The sequence below is a fragment of the Arachis stenosperma genome, chromosome 2 (genome assembly GCF_014773155.1).
Source record: "Arachis stenosperma cultivar V10309 chromosome 2, arast.V10309.gnm1.PFL2, whole genome shotgun sequence".
NCBI classification, from domain to species: domain Eukaryota; kingdom Viridiplantae; phylum Streptophyta; class Magnoliopsida; order Fabales; family Fabaceae; genus Arachis; species Arachis stenosperma.
Genome location: NC_080378.1, coordinates 67,017,756 through 67,042,044, shown reverse-complemented (window position 1 = coordinate 67,042,044; position 24,289 = coordinate 67,017,756). Strand labels below are relative to the sequence as shown.

Below are 24,289 nucleotides of genomic sequence, written 5' to 3'. Positions count from 1 at the left end.
AAGCATGTTAGAAGGACACCTTTTGGTCATCTGTTTGTATCTTTCCCAAGCTTCATAGAGGGATTCACCATCTTTTTGTTTGAAGGTTTGAACATCCACTCTAAGCTTACTCAGCTTTTGAGGAGGAAAGAACTTAGCCAAGAAAGCCGTGACCAGCTTATCCCAAGAGTCCAGGCTATCTTTAGGTTGAGAGTCCAACCATATTCTAGCTCTGTCTCTTACAGCAAAAGGGAAAAGCATGAGCCTGTAGATTTCAGGATCTACTCCATTAGTCTTAACAGTCTCACAGATCTGCAAGAACTCAGTTAAAAACTGATAGGGATCTTCTGATGGAAGTCCATGAAACTTGCAGTTATGTTGCATTAGAGCAACTAGTTGAGGTTTCAGCTCAAAATTGTTTGCTCCAATGGCAGGGATTGAGATGCTTCTTCCATCAAATTTGGAAGTAGGTGTAGTATAGTCACCAAGCATCCTCCTTCCATTATTGTTGTTGGGTTCGGCTACCATATTCTTTTCTTGTTCGAAAATTTTAATAAGGTCATCTCTGGCTGGTTGTAATTTAACTTCTCTTAGTTTCCTCTTCAGAGTCCTTTTAGGTTCAGGATCAGCTTCAACAAGAATGCCTTTTTCCTTGTTCCTGCTCATATAAAAGAGAAGAGAATAGAAAAAGAAGAGGAATCCTCTATGTCACAGTATAGAGATTCCTTTATGTTAGTAAAAGAAGAAATGAATAGGAGAAGGAAAAAGGTTAGAATCCAAACACAAGGGGAAAGAGAGTGGGTTCAAATTCTTGAGTGGAAGATAAGTGTTAGTAAATGAATAAATAAATAGGAAGAGATGAGAGAGAGAGAAATTCGAAAATAAATTTTAAAAAAGGGTTAGTGATTTTCGAAAATTAAGAGAAGAAATAAAATTAAAATTAAAGTTTAAAATAATTAGTTAATTAAAAACAAATTTGAAAAAGGGGTGAGGATTCTTCGAAAATTAGAGAGGAAAAAGTGTTTAGGTGGTTCCGAAAAAGATAAGAAACAAACAAAAAGTCTATTAGTTAGTTGAAAAAGATTTGAAAATCAATTTTGAAAAGATAAGAAGTTAGAGAAGATTTTTTTTTCTGAAATCAAAATTTTTAAAAAGATATGATTTAAGAAGATATGATAAAAAGATATGATTGAAAAGATATGGTTGAAAAAGATTTGATTTTTAAAATTAAAATTAATTACATGACTAACAAGAAACTAAAGATATGATTCTAGAATTTAAAGATTGAACATTTCTTAACAAGAAAGTAACAAACTTCAAATTTTTGAAAATCATGAACTAAAGATAAGAAAAGATTTTGAAAATAAATTTTAAAAATTTCGAAAAAAATAAAAAATGAAAAATATTTGATTTTTGAAAAAGATTTTGAAAAGATAAAATTTTTAAAATTGAAAATTTGACTTGACTTATAAGAAATAGCTAAGTTTTAAAAATTTTTGACTAAGTCAACTCAAATTTTCGAAAATTATGAGTAAAATAAGGAAAATATATTTTTTTGATTTTTTTGAATTTTTAATGATAAGAGGGAAAAACACCAAAAATGACTCACAACATGAAAATTAAGATCAAAACACATAATACATGCAAGAGCATTATGAATGTCAAGATGAACACCAAGAAGACTTTGAATGTCAAGATGAACATCAAGAACATATTTTTGAAAAATTTTTCAAGAAAAGAAAACATGCAAGACACCAAACTTAGAAATCTTTAATGCTTAGACACTATGAATACAAAAAATTCATATGAAAAACAATAAAAGACACAAAACAAGAAAACATAAAGATCAAACAAGAAGACTTGTCAAGAACAACTTAAAGATCATGAAGAACATATGCATGAATTTTCGAAAATTTGGAGAAAAAAAAATATGCAATGAACACCAAACTTAAAAATTGACACTAGACTCAAAAAAGAAACATAAAAATATTTTTGATTTTTATGATTTTATGAAATTTTTTTGTATTATTATTATTATTATTATTATTATTTTTCGAAAACATATAGGAAAAATAAAATAAAAAATTTAAAATTTTTAATAAGAATTCCAGGAATCTTTGCAATGTTAGTCTAAAACTCTGGTCTAGGAATTAGACATGGCTTAATAGCCAGCCAAGCCTTTTGTGAAAGCTTTTGTCCAAAACACTAGACATGGCCAATGGCCAGCCAAGCTTTAGTATATAAATAAGACATACAACAGCTGATACTTCATCCAACTTCATATACTGATAAGGGGAAGCCTCAATCCAATTGAGTTAGACATGGCTTTTCAACCAGTCAAGCTTCAACATGCTTTATGAAACACTAGAATTCATTCTTAAAAATTTAGAATAATTTTTCGAAAATAGAGGTAAAAATTTTTTTTGAAAGATTTTTGAAAATTTTTTGAAAATAAAACAAAAAGAAAATTACCTAATTTGAGCAACAAGATGAATTGTCAGTTGTTCAAACTCGAACAATCTCCGGCAACGGCGTCAAAAACTTGGTGCACGAAATTGTGATCTCTAACAATGGCGATCAACTTGGTATGCGCGTTTATAACTCAGCACTTTCTTCACAACTTCACACAACTAACCAGCAAGTGCACTGGGTCGTCCAAGTAATAAACCTTACGTGAGTAAGGGTCTATCCCACAGAGATTGTTGGTATGAAGCAAGCTTTGGTCATCTTGTAAATCTCAGTTAGGCGGATTCAAATGATTGTAAAGGTTTCGAAATTAATAATAAATAAAGCATAAAATAAAATAGAGGTACTTATGTAATTCAATGGTGGAAATTTCAGATAAGTGCATTGAGATGCTTGTTCCTGTTGAATCTCTGTATTTTCTAGCTAAGCATGTATTCTTTTCTACCATTTCCCATTTCTAGGGCTATGAACAACTAAACCCCATTCATTGGGTTAGGGAGCTCTGTTGTAATTTGATGGATCAATTATAGTTTTCTTTCTTCTTCCTCTTTCTTTTCTCTTGATTTACTAGAAAGCTTTCGATCTTAATTCAATTGGTTAGTTGTCTTGGAAAAGAAACTCTCCATAATTGGATCTCCTCTGAGCCTTGGAAAAGGGATGAGGAGATCATGCTAGAAATTCTTTCTCATGTTGGACAAAATTGGGGTCTGGGCGGATATAGTGACATGTAATCCTCCCAACACTTTGATTTGGAAACACATGTGGTATAATCAGTGACCACACTTCATCTCTTCCCATGAGCAATTAAATCAAGGAATTGGGCAATTGTTCAAGCTTAGAGAGATTGGGTTGCCAAGGAATTGGAATCCAATCACTTGAGATTTCCAAGGAGATCAATAGATGCTTTGATTGAGGAAGAGATGAAAACGAATTTGATTTGGAGAATACAACATCTCCTGAACCCAATGAACTCCCTATTTCTGATCTCACCCATTCTCTTTACTTTCTGCCATTTATTTCCATGTTCATCTCCCCGATTCCCTATTTAAGATTCTGCACTTTATTTCCTGCAATTTACTTTCCCACCATTTAATTTCCTACAACATCAACTACACTCTGTTTAGCTCAACTAGCATTCTTCCAACTAAAGTTGCTTCACTAATCAATCCCTGTAGAATTTGACCTCACTCTATTGTGAGTTTTTACTTGACGACAATTCGGTATACTTGCCGAAGGGAAATCTGTTGACAGATAAATTTTCGTGCATCATCAAGACAAGAGCTAGAACACAAATTGGCTACTTATTCAAGCAAGCCCCTGGTCACATTACTCACAGCAACACCAATTCGACTCCAAGGGAGGAGTGTCAGGATATCACCCTCAGAAGTGGGAAGGAATTGAGAGAAACCCATAAGAACCCACTAGAGAAGAGTTTGGATAAAGAAGAAAAGGGATAAGAGGAAACGCAAGTCACCACTCCTAAGTCACACCAAGAAGGAGAAGTGTTGAAACCATGCGTTTCAAAAGCCTCATACCCTCAGCAATTAAAGAAGAAGGGAGAGGACAATCAATTCTCAAGATTCTTGGAAATCTTCAAGAAACTATAAATCAACATACCCTTTGCCGAAGCAATAGAGCAAATGCCGCTCTATGCCAAGTTCTTGAAGGAGCTGATGACAAAGAATAGAAGCTGGAAGAACAATGAAACTGTGGTACTCACCGAAGAATGCAGCGCCATCATCCAACACAAATTGCCCCAGAAATTGAAGGATCCCAAGAGCTTCCAAATCCCTTGTATCATAGGGGAAATCACAGTAGAGAAGGCTTTATGTGGCCTAGGAGCTAGCATAAATCTGATGTCCTTAACAATGATGAGGAAAATGAAGATTGAGGAGGCTAAACCAACAAGAATGGCTCTGCAACTAGCAGATCGATCATTCAAGTTTTCTCACGGAATAGTAGAAGACTTGTTGGTAAAGGTGGGAGACTTCATCTTTCCAGCAGACTTTGTAGTATTGGACATGGAGGAAGGAGCCAAGACCTCTATCATCTTGGGAAGGCCATTCTCGGCCACTGCTGGAGCCATCATTGATGTCCAAAAGGGTGAACTTGTCCTTAGACTACATGAGGAGAAAATGATATTCAATGTGTTCAAGGCCATGAGTTACCCACAGGACTTATTGGGAGAATATATGAGGTTGGACTCGGTAGATGCTGTGGTGCAAGAAACTCTTGAAGAAGAACTTGAGGAGTTAACAGAAGAAGAGGAATTAGTATCAAGGATTGAGGCTGCAGCCGCTGAAATGCATGTTCAAGGCACACTAGAAGGGAAGGATGAAAGAAAGAAGTACCCAAACTTGAGCTAAAGGCACTGCCGCCCACTCTCAAGTATGCATACTTAGGAGAGAATAAAAGTTATCCAGTGATTATAAATCCTGCCCTCAGCTAAGAACAAGAGGAAAAATGATCCTTTCTGGTGGCTGTATTGAGGCTTCTGTGGTCAATACCCATGCACCACCCTGTAACTGTTCTTATGGGAACCATTTCATTTTTCTCATTATGAACTACTGTCATGCCTCCCTTCTTGGGGACGACTTGGACAGGGCTCACCCAAGGGCTATCAGAAATTGGACAAATAATCCCAGCCTCTAGTAATTTTGTGACCTCTTTCTGCACCACTTCTTTCATGGCTGGATTCAGCCGCCTTTGTGGTTGAACCACTGGCTTAGCATTATCCTCCAAGAGAATCTTGTGCATGCATCTGGCTGGACTAATGCCCTTAAGATCACTTATAGACCACCCAAGAGATGTCTTGTGTGTCCTTAGCACTTGAATCAGCGCTTCCTCTTCTTGTGGCTTTAAGGCAGAGCTTATGATCACAGGAAAAGTGTTATCTTCTCCCTGAAATGCATAATTCAGGGATTGTGGAAGTGGTTTGAGCTCTATTTTGGGGGGATTTTCCTCTAGTTGAGGAGTTTTCAGTGGTTCTTCTAATTCCTCTGGCTCCACCAGATCAGGCTGAACATCTTTAAATATGTGCTCTAGCTCTGATTCGAGACTCTCAGTCATATTGACTTCTTCTACCAGAGAGTCAATAAGATCCACTTTCATGCAGTCTTTTGGTGTGTTTAGATACTGTATAGCTTTGATAGAATTCAACTTAAACTCATCCGCATTGACTCTCAGGGTCACTTCTCCCTTTTGGACATCAATGAGGGTGCGTCCAGTTGCTAGGAAAGGTCTTCCTAGAATGAGAATTTCACTCTTGTGCTCCTCTAATTCCAGCACTACAAAGTCAGTGGGAAAGGCAAATGGCCCAACCTTGACAATCATGTCTTCAATTATGCCTGATGGGTATTTAATGGAGACATCAACAAGTTGAAGATAGATCCAGGTTGGTTTGATCTCTTCGGTCAAACCAAGCTTTTTGATAGTGGATGCAAGGATTAGGTTGATACTTGCCCCAAGATCACATAGAGCTGTCTTGGTAAAAATTCCTTCTAATGTGCATGGTATCATAAAACTTTCGGGATCATTAAGCTTTTCTAGTAAGCTTTTTAGAATGACTGCACTACATTCCTCAGTGAGAAAAACTTTTTTAGTTTCTCTCTAATCCTTCTTATGGCTTAAGATTTCTTTCATGAACTTAGCATAAGAGGGTATTTGCTCAAGTGCTTCTGCAAATGAAATCTTTATTTTAAGAGTCCTGAGATAGTCTGCAAAGTAGGCAAATTGCTTATCCTGTTCCGCTTGGCAGAATTTCTGAGGATAAGGTATCTTGGCTTTATATTCTTCAACCTTGGTTGCTGAAGGTTTATTTCCTACAGAAGCAGGCTGAGACGCCTTCTTGAGGGAGTTATTATCAGCACTTGCGGGTGTCTGATCCCTTACTAGCGTTTGAACGCCAGGATTGGGTGCTGGATTGGCGTTTAACGCCAGATTCCTACCCTGTTCTGCCGTTTGAACGCCATAGTTGAACATGGAATTGGCATTTGACGCCAACTTTTCACCCTTTTCTGGCGTTTGAACGCTAGAACTGGGCGTCCACTAGGCGTTTAATGCCAATTTGTCACCCTTTTTGGCATTTTGATGCCATAATCATTCCTCTCTGGGCTCTTACTATCCTCATAGGGATTTTGGGTAGTATTCTGTTCATCCTCTGTCAACTTTTCTTTCCTCAGCTTTCTGCTGCTTTGAGTTGATGTATTTAATGTTATTCCACTCCTTAATTGAATAGCTTGACATTCTTCTGTTATTTGTTTAGATAACTGTCGTCTATTTTGGTCAAGTTATGATTCCATATTCTTATTAGCATCCTGAGTATTTTGTAATATTTCTTTAAATTCTGCTAACTCCTTTGTCAGAGTAAGTAATTGCTGGTTGAGTTTAGCAACTTTTTCTGGAGGACTAAGATCAGTAGATACTGCTTTAGCCTCTTCCTTCATGGAGGACTCACTACTCAAGTACAGATGCTGATTTCTAGCAACTGTATCTATAAGCTCTTGAGCCTCTTCAATTGTCTTTCTCATGTGTATAGATCTACCAGCTGAGTGGTCTAGAGATATATGAGCTTTTTCTGTAAGCCCATAGTAGAAGATGTCTAACTGCACCCATCCTGAAAACATTTTAGAAAGGTATTTCCTCAGCATCTCTCTGTACCTCTCCCAGGCGTTATAAAGGGATTCATTATCCTCTTGTTTAAAGCCTTGGATGTCCAGCCTTAGCTGTGTCATCCTATTGGGAGGGAAATATTGATTCAGAAATTTTTTTGATAGCTGTTTCCATGTCCTTATGCTGGCCTTAGGTTGATTATTTAACCACCTCTTAGGTTGGTCTTCTACAGCAAATGGAAACAGTAATAATCTGTAGACATCTTGGGCTACTTCCTTATCATGTATCATGTCAACAATTTGTAGGAACTGTGCCAGAAACTCAGTAGGTTCTTCCTGTGGAAAACTGGAATACTGGCAATTTTGTTGCACCATGATAATGAGCTGAGGATTCAACTCAAAACTACTAACTCCGATGGAGGGTATACAGATACTACTCCCATATGAAGTAGTAACGGGGTTAGCATATGACCCCAGAGTCCTTCTGTACTGTTCATTTCCACTTAGTTCCATGATGAAGAAAGGGAGATGATGTGATTTTATTTTATTTATTTTATTATATATATATATTCGAAATAATAATAATAATAAAAAATTGAAAACTAAAAAAATGAAAGAAAAAAAAGATTTGAAAAATTTTTGATGAGGATTTTTGAAAAAAATGAATAAGGAGAAAGTGGTTAGGAAGTTTTGAAAAAAAGATATGATTGAAAAGATATGATTGAAAAATAATTTAAAAAGATTTGATTTTTAAAATTGATGACTAAGTTAATGCAAAATTTTTGAAAATTTGAGGAAAATACCAAGGAACACCGTACCAAACTTAAAACATGCAACTAGACTCAAACAGAAAAATCTAAAAGAAAAATAATAATTTTTTTTTCGAAAAATTTTGAAAAGAAAATAAAATACTCTGACACAAAAGACAAAATTTTCCTAATCTAAGCAACAAGATGGACCGTCAGTTGTCCAAACTCGAACAATCCCTAGCAACGGTGCCAAAAGCTTGGTGCACGAAATTGCAATCACACTTACATATCCGCACAACTAACCAGCAAGTGTACTCGGTTGTCCAAGTAATACCTTACGTGAGTAAGGGTCGATCCCACGGAGATTGTCGGCTTGAAGCAAGCTATGGTTACCTTGTAACTCTTAGTTAGGAGATTGATAATAAAAAGGGTTTGTGATTCACTAATAGAGAAGATGTTGGAGTTTTGGAGATGCTCTGTCATCTGAATCTTTGCTTTCCTACTATCTTCTTCTTCACGCACGCAAGGCTCCTTCCATGGCAAGCCGTGTGTAGGGTGTCACCATTGTCAATGGCTATTTCCCATCCTCTCAGGGAAAATGGTCCATGTGCGCTGTCACCGCACGGCTAATCATCTGTCGGTTCTTGATCATGATGGAATAGAATCTAGTGATCCTTTTGCGTCTGTCACTACGCCCAACACTCGCGAGTTTGAAGCTCGTCACAGTCATCCCTTCCCAAATCCTACTCGAAATACCACAGATAAGGTTTAGACTTTCCGAATCCCAGGAATGGCAGCCAATAATCCTAGCTTATACCACGAAGACTCTGGATGCACGAATTTGAGCACTCTGTTGTCAGGAGAGGTACTCAAAGTCGTGAACTAGGAATTCAAGAGATACACATTCAATCTAAGATAGAACGGATGTGGTTGTCAGGCACGCATTCATAAGTTGAGAATGGTGATGAGTGTCACGGATCATCACATTCATCATGTTTAAGTGCGAATGAATATCTTAGAATTGAAACAAGTGTGATTGAATAGAAAACAGCGGTAATTGTATTAATCCATCGAGACACAGCAGAGCTCCTCACCCCCAACAACGGAGTTTAGAGACTCATGCCGTAGAGATACAATGTAAAACGTGAAAATGTCATGAGATACAAAATAAATCTCTAAAAGTAGTTTTTATACTCAACTAGTAACCTAGGTTTACAGAAAATGAGTAAAAGATAGGTAGTGCAAAAATCCACTTCGGAGACCACTTAGTGTGTGCTTGGGCTGAGCATTGGAGCTTTCACATGCATAGGCTATTCCTGGAGTTAAACGCCAACTTTGGTGCCAGTTTGGGCATTTAACTCCAACTTTTATGCCAGTTCTGGCGTTTTGACGCCAGAAAAGAGCAGAGAGCTGGCATTTTGACGCCAATTTATGTCATCAAAACTCACTCAAAGTATAGACTATCATATATTGCTGGAAAGCCCTGGATGTCTACTTTCCAACGCGATTTCAAGGGGGCCATTTGGAGTTCTGTAGCTCCAAAAGATCCACTTCGAATGCAGGGAGGTCAGAATCCGACAGCATATGCAGTCCTTTGTCAGCCTCTGAATCAGATTTTTGCTCAGGTCCCTCAATTTCATCCAGAAAATACCTGAAATCACAGAAAAACACACAAAATCATAGTAAAGTCCAGAATTGTGAATTTTGCTTAAAAACTAATAAAAATATACTAAAAACTAACTAAATCATACTAAAAACTATATAAAAATAGTGCCAAAAAGCGTATAAATTATCTGCTCATAACAATAGACGGCACGAAAGAAAAGTCACAATTGCAGTGCTGGAAGCGGCCAGCAACGGTCTTGGTGCGATAATTCTGTATGCTCTGCTTATGTAAGTGGTCATCGTCTTCTTCAAATGAAAGTATATATAAGATTTCTAATTTTATCCGTACTCATACTCTTTGATTTTTTTAATATTATTTTTTATATAAAATGTGCCTTCTATGATGAAGTTAAGTGTGTTCCTTATTATTTGATCTGATGTATATGTTCTAATTTTGGTAAGATTTGAAATGTTATTGTTGTTGTACAGAGTCTTCTTTTTCTGGTGTGGAGTTGTTGATGCAGAAAATCTAGAACCTCATTGTTGTTGCTGTGATTCTATAAGCATTTGGCTAAAAGGTTTTAATCTCTTTCCCTTTTATATTCAATTTACATCCAATATACAAAACCAAATAAGATTTCAAAATAATGCAGCATGAACTATTCATTTTTTTTAGTTTTTGATGTCCTGGCTTTTGTATTTTCAGAGTAATTTAGGAACTAAGGCAAAAAAAGTTCTTACTGTGTAGCTACTGTGGAAGGTTTGCATCCACTCTATTGTGTTTTTATTAGTTCTTTTTTTGTTCAATTGCTTAAATTTGTTGTTTACTTTTGCTTATTATTATTATTCTACTTATTATTACCTTATCTCTTCTCCTTCCTCTCAAGCTTGGCTATGTTCTTTACTCTTCAAGGTGGTAGTTTCAATTTTTGATTTTTGGATTTTTCCTTCGAAAACTGGGTTAATTTTTTTCCCCACAAACCATTTGAAAAAATTTGTGGAACAAATTATGGGGTACCACCAAGATTTAAGCTTTATTGCTTTCAAAGCTTACTTTGAAAATTTCATATTTCTGTTAGTAGTTCCTTCTTCTACTCTCTCACTGATGTGGTTATATTATTAATAGTGAGACACTTTCAAAGAATGGACATCACTAGATTGGTCTTGACATTTCTCCATCAATGCTTAGAAGGTTATTTATTTATTTTTTAGGGAAATATATTAAGTTTAGATGAAAGCTATTGCTTGGTAACATGAGTCAGGCATTCACCCCTAAAGTACTTTCAGTTTTCAAGGTGGTTAGTAATTATGTACATTTTACATGTTTAATTCTATTTTGAATTGCCTTTAAATTTGGTTTTCAGGGTTTAGGGCTTTGTTCCAGAGTAATTGATGGGATCATCGGTATATTTGCTATTCAAGTGTGTTTAATTAACTGCTCTATTTAAAACTTTTGCTTTCTGCCTTTGAATTAGATTCTGCATTGATTTTTTTCTTTTCTCATTTACTGAGGTCATTGTGAAAGATAGAAAATAGAAGAGGATAATAATGATCATGCTTAGTAAAATATATAATAGTGATTATAATTATAATTATTAGAGTGCCAATACCGAATTAGTACATGGCACTACTAGCCTTTATCAAGTATAAGAGCGATTTTGCTGGCGTTGATTTCATGTTTAATATAAATTTTTGAGGGTGCCAGGTTCTCCTTCCTCTTAAGTGAAGGAACTAATTAGCTTTAGGGCAATTTGTACCATAGGCAACTTTGAAAATTTTATATTTATGTTAACTTTACTACATGATTCTGTTCTTCTTTCTGTGCTTAATATTGCGTGCATCTTATTTTGAATTAATATTGTTACAATAGAATATAAAATAGGGAGAAAACTATTACCAGAATAAAGCTTGAGCAGTCAATTTCTGTGATGTTCATTTGGACTCGGCCTCTAGACTTTTTAACCAGTTTGTGCTACTATTGGGGGAATCATTGGACAGGTATTTTATTCAACCATATTTCTTTCAGGTTTTCATAATATCTCTAACGGACTAATTTGAGTATTCTTACAATATCAAGGCAATATTTGGGAAAGGAGATCCTTTCAACTTTTTCTTTTTTGATGCTTTTGATGGGAATGGTGTAAGAACTGGATTTTTGCACGAATAAAATCATTTAAATACCCAAATTAAATTCCAAAAAGTTAGGATGAGAATTTGGGGATTTAAATATGATTTTTGGACTCAGTAGGTCTTTATGAGTCAGAAAATGTATTTTCTATGAAAAAACCGTAAAAAACTGTGAACCGGCAGTTGAATCGATTGAACTGGTTCAAGTCTGCTCGGTGCTGCACGAGAAGCAGTGAAAACAATAAAAAACCTTAGAAAAATATTAGAGATGGAAAACCGGGCGTTAATGTTAAAGGTTTCGCCCAAAAGTGGGCCAAACAGGCTAAAAACGCTAACGGGTTGGACCGGATCCATGATGGGCCCAAACCTAACACTATATAAATCCATTAAGTGGCCATTTCGGCCTCTTAAACACAGCAGCAGCGTGAATAGAAGAGAGGAAAGGTGAGGTTTCATTCACTATTCATCTTCTCCTTCTTTCTCTTATAACTTGAGCTACGGTGCTCTGATTTGCGTGCTGTCTGCAGCTACGCGTTCCTTGTGAAGAGCTTTATAAAACCCATATAAGAAACTGGTAAGAAAAGCTCGAATCCCTCTCAGTTTCTCTCTTCAAAATTTTGGGTTTATTAGGGCTTTGGGTTAAATGAGTTTTGTGATTTTGGATGTTTAGGTTTGCTCTAATCCTTGCTTAGCATTGAATTTTTGCTACCAAATCTGTTGGAAAAGGTAAGAGCCACTAAACCCTTGTGATTTTATGTTTACATGGAACCCTAGGTTGATTTGTGATGGTTTATGCATATATAGCTTGATTATTGTGAGTTTGGAGCTTGTTGGTGTTTGTTGGAGCTACATTGGTGATTGGATTTTGGTGGAAAGTGATGAACGTTATTTTTATGTTGGTATAGAAGTGATAATAAGCCCAATCGTGAGTATAGTCTAACCAACATACAAATTCCGCATCAAACAATTCTACAATCTATAATCGAGAGTTTGAGTCCCGAGTCGTCCTCCCTAGGAATTGCCTTAGAATGCAAATTATTGATTAGGAAGTCCTTTGTGATTTTTGAGAGTTGGTATGAGAATGTAAGCTAACAATAGTAGACAACAATTAATCAAGATAAAAGCCTTGGCCAAAGGTGCATATTGGAAGTCCCATCATTATAGTTTCCCTCAATTGTGATAGTAATTGAGTGTTGCTTCACTTAGTTAACCCCTAATGTTGGAGGAAAGTCAAGTGAGAGGAACTAACTTGAGCCACAACTCCTAGCTTAACCCTTAGGAAGTCTAGCTTTAGTGCACTCCAAGCGAATTAGTAATTCTCAATTCTCAATCAATAATTGAGATCTACTACTCAAGTGTCTCTAATAATTTAACCCCTAAGCCAAGTAAGGAAATTCTACTCCATAGTTAGGGTTATCATTTCATCAAACATTTGGTGAGCATTCATAGAAGACATTATGAGATTGAGAGAAAGGAGTTGAATTCAAATAACAATCATCAAACAATCAAACAATTACAATGGATGATCATGAAAATACCTCACTTCATTGATCCAAATCAAAATAACAAAGCATTCATAGATCTAGAATAGATGAATCAAAAGAACACAAATTGAGAATAGGACAAGAGTGGATCTACAATTTGTATTAAAGCAAAAGTGAATTAGATATTGATCTCACCAAGAAATCAAAAGAGAATTGCAATGGAGAGTGAAATCCTAGAGAGAGGTTGGAGCTTTTCTCTCTACCAAAAATGTAACTACCTAATGGAAAAATATATAGAAAATGTGCCTAATGAGTGAATAGATCCCAAGCCCTTCAATTCTTGGTCTACTTAAGCTTCTCCCACCTGAAATCTGCCCCAAAACAGGGTTGATAACTGCCTAAAATCGCTGGTCACATTTTCTTCTTAAAAAATCACATGCGGCCATCGGCGCGTATGCGCACAGCACGCGTACGCGTCCCTGGAGTTTTTGCGATCTGCGCGCATGCGCGAAGTATGCGGGCGCGTCCCTTGAGGTTCTGGCTCAGCCACTAAATACGTCGGCTCTTGGCTTCATCTCCTTCGTGCCGGTCACTTCGGTGTGCATCCGCGCGTACGCGTCAGGTGCGCGTGCGCGCCGTTGCTCGAAATTCCAAAGCTTCAATTTCCATGCTCTTTTCCTTTGTGCATGCTCCTATCCTCTCCTCTAAGCCATCCTTACCCTATAAACTCTGAAATCACTTAACACATGGATCACGGCATCGAATGGTAATAGAGAAGGATTAAAATATATCTAATTCAATATAAAAGAAGCATGTTTTCATCTATGAGACGAAATTGGGAAAGGAACACCAAATCATGCATTTTTATATGAATAAGTGTCGAAGATCATTGATAAAACTTCCAAAATCAATATAAGATAAACCCTAAAAACGGGATTTATCAACCTCCCCACACTTAGACTCTAGCATGTCCTCATGCTAAAGAAAAGCAAAAGACCAAAGGATCACAAAGGAATGAGATTCATGATATGCAATCTACTTACATGAATGCAACTAAGATGGATACTACTATCTACTTGATCAAAAAGAAAATCAACCTTCCTAGAACATATATATCGTCACATAGGGTAGGATGATAAACAATGCATTCCATACCAATTTTAATCATCAAAGCGAGATATGCCCAACTTGCATGAAGAGCGCTCGTGAGAGCCGAGAATAAGGATTTGAGCTTCGAACCCTTACCGGAAGTGTTTGCACTCTATTCGCTCAGTGTATAGTGTTACTCACTCAATTCTCCCCTACTTCATGCTATTCCAAAATTTGTTCTTCCTCTAACAATCAACAATTGTTATATGCATGCATACATACATCATGAGGTCTTTCCTTTGGTTGTAATGGGGCTAGGGTCAAGGTAGGGTTATATATTTGGCTAAGTGGGTTAGAAATTGAATCCTTTGATTAACAGAAGCTTCCTACCTAACCTATATAACGTCTTATACAATTATATACTAGTCTAGCTGCCCATTCCTCACTTTTTCACATACTCATGCATTCAATTTTAATCACTACACAGATGCATTGATTATTATTGAATCTTACTTCGGGGCATTTTGTCCCCTTTTCCCTTTTTTTCTTTCTTTTCTCTTTTCTTATTTTTTCTTTTCTACTTTGTTTGTTTTTGATGAGCGGATAATTTATACGCTTTTTGGCATTGTTTTTAGGTAGTTTTTAGTAAGTTCAAGCTACTTTTAGGGATGTTTTCATTAGTTTTTATGTTAAATTCACATTTCTAGACTTTACTATGAGTTTGTGTGTTTTTCTGTGATTTCAGGTAATTTCTGGCTGAAATTGAGGGACTTGAGCAAAATTCTGAAAAAGGCTGACAAAAGGACTGCTGATGCTGTTGGAATCTGACCTCCCTGCACTCAAAATAGATTTTCTGGAGCTACAGAACTCCAAATGGCGCGCTCACAACGGCGTTGGAAAGTAGACATCCAGGGCTTTCCAGCAATATATAATAGTTTATACTTTATTCGGAAATTAACGACGTAACTTGGCGTTGAACGCCAAGTACATGCTACTGTCTGGAGTTAAACGCCAGAAAAACGTCATGATCCGGAGTTGAACGCCCAAAACACGTCATAACTCGGAGTTCAACTCCAAGAGAAGTCTCAGCTCGTGGATTGATCAAGCTCAGCCCAAACATACACCAAGTGGGCCCCGGAAGTGGATTTATGCATCAATTACTTACTCATGTAAACCCTAGGAGCTAGTTTATTATAAATAGAACATTTAACTAATGTATTTATCATCTTGGGACGATTAGTTCTCAGATCATGGGGGCTGGCCATTCGGCCATGCCTGAACCTTTTACTTATGTATTTTCAACGGTGGAGTTTCTGCACACCATAGATTAAGGGTGTGGAGCTCTGCTGTACCTCAAGTTTCAATACAATTACTATTACTTTTTATTCAATTCTCTCTTATTCTTATTCCAAGATATTCATTCGCACCCAAGAACATGATGAATGTGATGATTATGTGACGCTCATCATCATTCTCATCTATGAACGCACGTGATTGACAACCACCTTCGTTCTACATGCAACCGAGCTTGAATGTGTATCTCTTAAATTCCCCAACAGAATCTTCGTGGTATAAGCTAGATAGATGGCGGCATTCATGAGGATCCGGAAAGTCTCACCTTGTCTGTGGTATTCCGAGTAGGATCCTGGGAATCCGGAAAGTCTCACCTTGTCTGTGGTATTCCGAGTAGGATTCCGGTAATGAATGACTGTGATGTGCTTCAGACTCGCAAGTGCTGGGTGTTAGTGACAGACGCAAAAGAATCAAGGGATTCTATTCCAGTAGGAGCGGGAACCAACCAGTGATTAGCCGTGCTGTGACAGAGCGCGTGAGCGTAGTTTTCACTGCGAGGATGGGATGTAGCCTTCGGCCAGTGTGATGCCTCCAGACGATTAGCCATGCGAGTGACAGCCGCAGAGGACCATTTTCCCGAGAGGATTCAAAGTAGCCATCGTCGAACGGTGAACCCCTATACACAGCTTGCCATGGAAAGGAGTAAGAAGGATTGAGTTGAAGCAGTGGGAAAGTAGGCGTTCTTGAGCCATACAGTATCTCCATTCACTTATCTGAAATTTCCACCAATGAATCTGCATAAGTATCCCTTTTATTATCTCTATTTTCTTATTTCTATTTTCGAAACCATAACCCAATTTAATCTGCCTAACTGAGATTTACAAGGTGACCATAGCTTGCTTCATACCAACAATCTCTGTGGGATCGACCCTTACTCACGTAAGGTTTATTACTTGGACGACCCAGTACACTTGCTGGTTAGTTGAACGGAGTTGTGAATTCAACCGGTGCCATAATAATGATTTCATACAAATACAAAGAACATGGATCACAATTTCGTCCACCAAGTTTTTGGCGCCGTTGCCGGGGATTGTTCGAGTATGGACAACTGACGGTTCATCTTATTGCTCAGATTAGGTAATTTTCTTTTCAAAAATCTTTTTCAAAAATTTTTCTTTTATTTTCCGTTTTTCTAAACTTTGTTTTCGAAAAAAATTATTAAAAATACAAAAAAATTAGAAAATCACAAAAACTAAAAATATTTTGTGTTTCTTGTTTGAGTCTTGAGTCAAATTTTAAGTTTGGTGTCAATTGCATGCTTTTAAAATTTTTTCTTGCATTTTTCGAAAATCCCATGCATTCATAGTGTTCTTCATGATCTTCAAGTTGTTCTTGATAAGTTCTCTTGTTTGATCTTGATGTTTTCTTGTTTTGTGTTGTTTGTTGTTTTTCATATGCATTTTTTGTTTGATAGAGTCCATGCATTAAAGATTTCTAAGTTTGGTGTCTTGCATGTTTTCTTTGCATCAAAAATTTTTCAAAATTATGTTCTTGATGTTCATCATGATCTTCAAAGTGTTCTTGGTGTTCATCTTGACATTCATAGCATTCTTGCATGCATTCATTGTTTTGATCTAAAAATTTCATGCATTAAGTATTGTTGTTGTTTTTCTCTCTCATAATTAAAAATTCAAAAATCAAAAAAATATCTTTTCCTTATTTCCCTCCAAATTTTCGAAATTTTGGGTTGACTTGGTCAAAAATTTTCAAAAATTAGTTGTTTCTTACAAGTCAAGTCAAAATTTCAATTTTAAAAATCTTATCTTTTCAAAATCTTTTTTAAAAATCATATCTTTTCCATTTTTTCTTATTTTTCGAAAATTTCAAAAATATTTTTCAAAATATTTTCAAAATCTTTTTCTTATCTTTATATCATATTTTCAAGAATATGCTAACAATTAATGTGATTGATTCAAAAATTTGAAGTTTGTTACTTTCTTGTTAAGAAAGGTTCAATCTTTAAATTCTAGAATCTTATCTTGTAGTTTCTTGTTAGTTAAGTCATTTTAAAAAAAAATTTAAATCTTTTTCAAAATATCTTTTTCTTAAAAATCTTATCTTTTTATCTTATCCTTCTCAAAATTTTATCTTTTTCAAAATTTGATTTCAAAATATCTTATCTAACTTCTTATCTTCTTATCTTTTTAAAATTTTGATTTCAATATCTTTTTCAATCAACTAACTAACTTTTTGTTTGTTTCTTATCTTTTTCAAAACCACCTAACTACTTCTTCCTCTTCTATTTTCGAAAAATATCTCTCTCTTTTCAAAAATTCTTTTTAATTAATTAATTGTTTCAAATTTTAATTTCAATTACATTTATCTCTAATTTTCGAAAATCACTAACCCCTTTTTAAAATTATTTTCGAAATTCTCTTTCTCTTTTCTTCTTCTATTTAATTATTTAATTACTAACACTTCTCTCCACCTCTCTTCATCCAAAAATCCGAATCTCCCTCTTCATTCTTCTACCCCTTCTTTTTCTACTAACATAAAGGAATCTCTATACTGTGACATAGAGGATTCCTCTTTCTTTTCTTGTTTTCTTCTCTTTCATATGAGCAGGAACAGGGATAAAGGCACTCTTGTTGAAATTGATCCAGAACCTGAAAGGACTCTGAAGAGAAAATTAAGAGAAGCTAAATTACAACAATCTAGAAACAACCTTTCAGAAATTTTCGAACAAGAGAAGGAGATGGAAGCCGAAAATAATAATAATGCAAGGAGAATGCTTGGTGACTTCACAAAGCCAACGTCCAAGTTTGATGGAAGAAGCATCTCCATTCCTGCCATTGGAGCCAACAACTTTGAGCTGAAACCTCAGCTAGTTGCTTTAATGCAACAAAACTGCAAGTTTTATGGACTTCCATCTGAAGATCCTTATCAGTTTTTAACTGAGTTCTTGCAGATCTGTGAGACTGTAAAGAAGAATGGAGTTGATCCTGAAGTCTACAGACTCATGCTTTTCCCTTTTGCTGTAAGAGACAGAGCTAGAATATGGTTGGATTCACAACCCAACGATAGCCTGGACTCCTGGGATAAGCTAGTCACTGCCTTCTTGGATAAATTCTTTCCTCCTCAAAAGCTGAGCAAGCTGAGAGTGGATGTTCAAACCTTCAAACAAAAAGATGGTGAATCCCTCTATGAAGCTTGGGAAAGATACAAGCAGCTGACCAAAAGATGTCCATCTGACATGTTCTCAGAATGGCCCATATTAGATATATTCTATTATGGTCTCTCTGAATTTTCGAAAATGTCATTGGACCATTCTGCAGGTGGATCTATTCACCTGAAGAAAACGCCAGAAGAGGCTCAAGAACTCATTGACATGGTTGCAAATAACCAGTTCATGTACACTTCTGAGAGGAATTCCGTGAACAATGGGATACCTCAGAAGAAAGGAGTTCTTGAAATTGATGCTCTGAATGCCATATTGGCTCAGAACAAAGTGTTGACTCAACAGGTCAACATGATCTCTCAAAATCTGAATGGATGGCAACATGCATCCAACAGTACTAGAGAGGCAGCTTCTGAAAAAGCTTATGATCCTGAGAACCCTGCCATGGCAGAGGTTAATTACATGGGTGAACCTTATGGAAACACCTATAATTCATCATGGAGAAATCATCCAAATTTCTCATGGAAGGATCAACAAAAGCCTCAACAAGGCTTTAACAATGGTGGACGCAACAGGCTGGGCAATAGCAAGCCATATCCATCATCTTCTCAGCAACAGAGAGAGAATTCTGAACAAAATACTTCTAATTTAGCCAATATAGTCTCTGATCTGTCAAAGGCCACTTTCAGTTTCATGAGTGAAACAAGATCCTCCATTAGAAATCTGGAGGCACAAGTGGGCCAGCTGAGTAAGAAAGTCATTGAAACTCCTCCCAGTATTCTCCCAAGCAATACAGAAGAGAATCCAAAAGGAGAGTGCAATGCCATTGATATACTCAGTGTGGCCGAATGCACAAGGGAGGAGGAGGACGAAAATCCTAGTGAGGAAGACCTCCTGGGACGTCCCTCAAGCAAGAAGGAGTTTCCTATTAAGGATCCAAAGGAATCTGAGGCTCATATAGAGACCATAGAGATTCCCTTGAACCTCCTTCTGCCATTCATGAGCTCTGAAGACTATTCTTCCTCTGAAGAGGATGAAGATGTAACTGGAGAGCAAGTTGCTCAATATTTAGGAGCTATCATGAAGCTGAATGCCAAGTTGTTTGGTAATGAGACTTTGGAAAGTGAACCTCCCTTGCTCATTAATGAACTGGATACTTGGATTCAGAAAATTCTACCTCAAAAGAAACAAGATCCTGGCAAGTTCTTAATACCTTGTACCATAGGTACCATGATCTTTGAAAAAGCTCTGTGTGATCTGGGGTCAGGGATAAATCTTATGCCACTCTCTGTAATGGAGAAGTTGGGGATCATTGAGGTACAACCTGCCTTGTTCTCATTACAATTGGCAGACAAGTCATTGAGACAAGCTTATGGAATAGTAGAGGACGTACTAGTAAAGGTTGAAGGCCTTTACATCCCTGCTGATTTCATAATCTTAGACACTAGGAAGGAAGAGGATGATTGCATCATCCTTGAAAGACCTTTCCTAGCCACAGCAGGAGCTGTAATAGATGTCAACAGAGGTGAATTAGTCCTTCAATTGAATGGGGACTACCTTGTGTTTAAGGCACATGGCCATCCCTCTGTGACAAAAGAGAGTAAGCATGAAGAGCTTCTCTCAGTTCAGAGTCAAGAAGAGCCCACACAGTCAAACTCTAAGTTTGGTGTTGTCAGGCCACAACCAAACTCTAAGTTTGGTGTTAAGACCCCATATCCAAACTCTAAGTTTGGTGTGGACAACTATACAACATTGACCTGATCACCTTGTGGCTCCATGAGAGCCACTGTCAAGCTATTGACATTAAAGAAGCGCTTGTTGGGAGGCAACCCAATTTATCTAATTTTATTTTATTTTATTGTTATTTTGTGTTTTATTAGGTACATGATCATGAGGAGTCACGAAAAAATCATAAAAATTAAAAACAGAACCAAAAACAGCAGAAGAAAAAAATTTTCACCCTGGAGGACGCACAGGCTGGCGTTCAACGCCAGTAAGATGCATCTGGCTGGCGTTCAACGCCAGAACAGAGCACCATTCTGGCACTGAACGCCAGAAACAAGCAACATTCTGGCGCTGAACGCCAGAAATGTGCCCAGAGAGGAAAAACTGGCGCTGAACACCAGTAACAAGCATGAAACTGGCGTTCAACGCCAGAAACATGCTTTACATGGGCGTTGAATGCCCAGAATGTGCACCAATGGGCGTTTAAACGCCAGAATGATGCACGAAGGCATTTTACATGCCTATTTGGTGCAGGGATGGAATTCCTTGACACCTCAGGATCTGTGGACCCCATAGGATCCCCACCTACCATATTCCCACCTTACCTTTTAATCCTAATCACACTCTCCTAATCCTATTCCACTCTTCCCCATACACCCCACCTACCTTTACAATTCAACTTCTCTTTCCCACCCAATCCCACCCATATAGCCGAATCCATCTCCCCTCACTCACCTCCTTTTTCTTCTTCTTCTTCTTCTTCTCTTCTTTCTTCTCTTGCTCGAGGGCGAGCAATATTCTAAGTTTGGTGTGGTAAAAGCATAGCTTTTTGCTTTTTTATTACCATTAATGGCACCTAAGGCCAGAGAAACCTCAAAGGGAAGACAAAAGCTTCCACCTCTGAGTCTTGGGAGATGGAAAGACTCATATAAAGCCGTCATAGCTCAGTGGTAGAACATGTGGCTGCAAATCAAGAGATCCCTGAGATACCTCAGGGGATAAGTTGTCCTCCACACAACTATTGGGAACAACTCAACACTTCCTTAGAAGATTTGAGCCACAATGTTGAACAACTAAGGGTGGAACATCATGAGCACTCCATCATTCTCCAAGAAATAAGAGAAGACCAAAGAGCAATGAGGGAGGAGCAACAAAGGCAAGGAAGGGACATAGAAGAGCTTAAGAACATCATTGGTCCTTCAAGAAGAAGACGCCACTAAAGGTGGATTCATTCATTGTTCTTTATTTCTTTCTGTTTTCGGTTTTTAATGTTGTGTTTATCTATGTTTTGTGTCTTTATTTCATGATCATTAGTATGTAACCATGCCTTAAAGCTATGAATAAAATCCATTAATCCTTCACCTCTCTTAAATGAAAAATGTTTTAATTCAAAAGAACAAGAAGTACATAAATTTCGAAAATAGCTCTTGAATTTAATTTAATTATATTGATGTGGTGACAATACTTTTTGTTTTCTTAATGAATGCTTGAACAGTGCATATGTCTTTTGATCTTGTTGTTTATGAATGTTAAAACTGTTGGCTCTTGAAAGAATGATGAACAAAGAGGAATGTTATTGATGATCTGAAAAATCATGAAATTGATTCTTGAAGCAAGAAAAAGCAGTGAATGGCGAAGAAAAAAAGAAGGAGCAGTAGAAAAAGCCAATAGCCCTTAAAACCAAAAGGCAAGGGTAGAAAGGATCCAAGGCTTTGAGCATCAATGGATAGGAGGGCCCAAGGAAATTAAATCCAGGCCTAAGCGGCTAAATCAAGCTGTCCCTAACCATGTGCTTGTTGGTGGACGAAATTGTGATCAAAATTCTTGTATCATTTGTGATCAATGTTCTAATTATGGCACTGGTTGAATTCACAACTCCGTTCAACTAACCAGCAAGTGTACTGGGTCGTCCAAGTAATACCTTACGTGAGTAAGGGTCGAATCCACAGAGATTGTTGGTATGAAGCAAGCTATGGTCACCTTGTAAATCTCAGTTAGGGAGATTAAAGGGTAATTGTGATTATTGGAATAATAAATAATATACTAAATAATAAAAAGGATAGAAATACTTATGCAGATTCATTAGTAGAGGTATCAGTTAAGTATATGCAGATGCTGTATGGCTCAAGGACGCCTGCTCTCCCACTACTTCTACTCAATCCTTCTTCCTCCTTTCCATGGCAAGCTTTGTATAGGGGTTCACCATCAGCTGTGGCTACTTTCAATCCTCTCGGGGAAATATCCTATGCGGCTGTCACTCGCACAGCTAACCAGTCTGGAGGCATCACCCATGGTTGATGGCTACATCCCATCCTCGCAGTGAAAACTAATGCTCACGCACTCTGTCACAGTACGGCCAATCACCGGTTGGTTCCCGCTCCTACTGGAATAGAATCCATTGATTCTTTTGCGTCTGTCACTAACGCCCAGCAGGTTACAAGTTTGAAGCACGTCACAGTCATTCATTACCGGAATCCTACTCGGAATACCACAGACAAGGTGAGACTTTCCGGATTCCCAGGATCCTACTCGGAACACCACAGACAAGGTTGGACTTTCCGGATCCTCATAAATGTCGCCATCCATCTAGCTTATACCACGAAGATTCTGTTGGGGAATCTAAGAGATACACATTCAAGCCTTGTTGCATGTAGAACGGAAGTGGTTGTCAATCACGCGCGTTCATAAGTGAGAATAATAATGAGGGTTATCTAACTCATTACATTCATCATGTTCTTGGGTACGAATGAATATCTTGGAATAAGAATAAGATAGAGACCGAATAAAAGAAGATAGAATTGCATTGATACTTGAGGTACAGCAGAGCTCCACACCCTTAATCTATGGTGTGCAGAAACTCCACCGTTGAAAATTCATAAGCATAAGGTTCAGGCATGGCCGAATGGCCAGCCCTTTCCATGATCAAGTGACCGAATGAATAGAGACTTAAAGTGGTCAAAAGATGTCAAATACATTAGTTAAATGTTCTATTTATAATAAACTAGCTCCTAGGGTTTACATGAGTAAGTAATTGATGCATAAATCCACTTCCGGGGCCCACTTGGTGTATGTTTGGGCTGAGCTTGTTCAATCCACGAGCTGAGGCTTCTCTTGGAGTTGAACTCCGAGTTATGACGTGTTTTGGGCGTTCAACTCCGGATCATGACGTTTTTCTGGCGTTTAACTCCAGACAGCAGCATATACTTGGCGTTCAACGCCAAGTTACGTCGTCAATTTCCGAATAAAGTATGGACTATTATATATTGCTGGAAAGCCCTTGATGTCTTCTTTCCAATGCCATTGAGAGCGCGCCATTTGGAGTTCTGTAGCTCCAGAAAATCCATTTTGAGTGCAGGGAGGTCAGATTCCAACAGCATCAGCAGTCCTTTTGTCAGCCTTTTTCAAAGTTTTGCTCAAGTCCCTCAATTTCAGCCAGAAATTACCTGAAATCACAGAAAAACACACAAACTCATAGTAAAGTCCAGAAATGTGAATTTAACATAAAAACTAATGAAAACATCCCTAAAAGTAGCTTGAACTTACTAAAAACTACCTAAAAACAATGCCAAAAAGCGTATAAATTATCCGCTCATCACTTGTGTCATGAAGGTCCAAGTGAAAAGCTTGAGACTGAGTGGTTAAAGTCATGATCCAAAGCAAAAGAATGTGCTTAAGAGCTCTGGACACCACTAACTGGGGACTCTAGGAAAGCTGAGTCACAATCTGAAAAGGTTCACCCAGTTATGTGTCTGTGGCATTTATGTATCCGGTGGTAATACTGGAAAACAAAGTGCTTAGGGCCACGGCCAAGACTCATAAGTAGCTGTGTTCAAGAATCAACATGCTTAACTAGGAAAGTCAATAACACTATCCGAAATTCTAAGTTCCTAGAGAAGCCAATCATTCTAAACTTCAAAGGAAAAAGTGAGATGCTAAAACTGTTCAGAAGCAAAAAGCTACAAGTCCCGCTCATCTAATTATAAT

General features: G+C 37.4%; 1 protein-coding gene and 1 non-coding gene across 2 annotated transcripts; both read left to right on the top strand.

Moving 5' to 3' along the window:
* LOC130963994 (small nucleolar RNA R71) lies at window positions 1-108 on the top strand. Its single transcript, XR_009080109.1, has one exon. It is a non-coding gene; the product is annotated as a small nucleolar RNA R71 (small nucleolar RNA).
* A 4,010-nt stretch (window positions 109-4,118) lies between these two features.
* LOC130962962 (uncharacterized) lies at window positions 4,119-4,811 on the top strand. Its single transcript, XM_057889118.1, has one exon. It carries the CDS (start codon window positions 4,119-4,121, stop codon window positions 4,809-4,811), a length of 693 nt encoding a protein of 230 aa, XP_057745101.1.
* The last annotated feature ends 19,478 nt before the right edge of the window (window positions 4,812-24,289 follow it).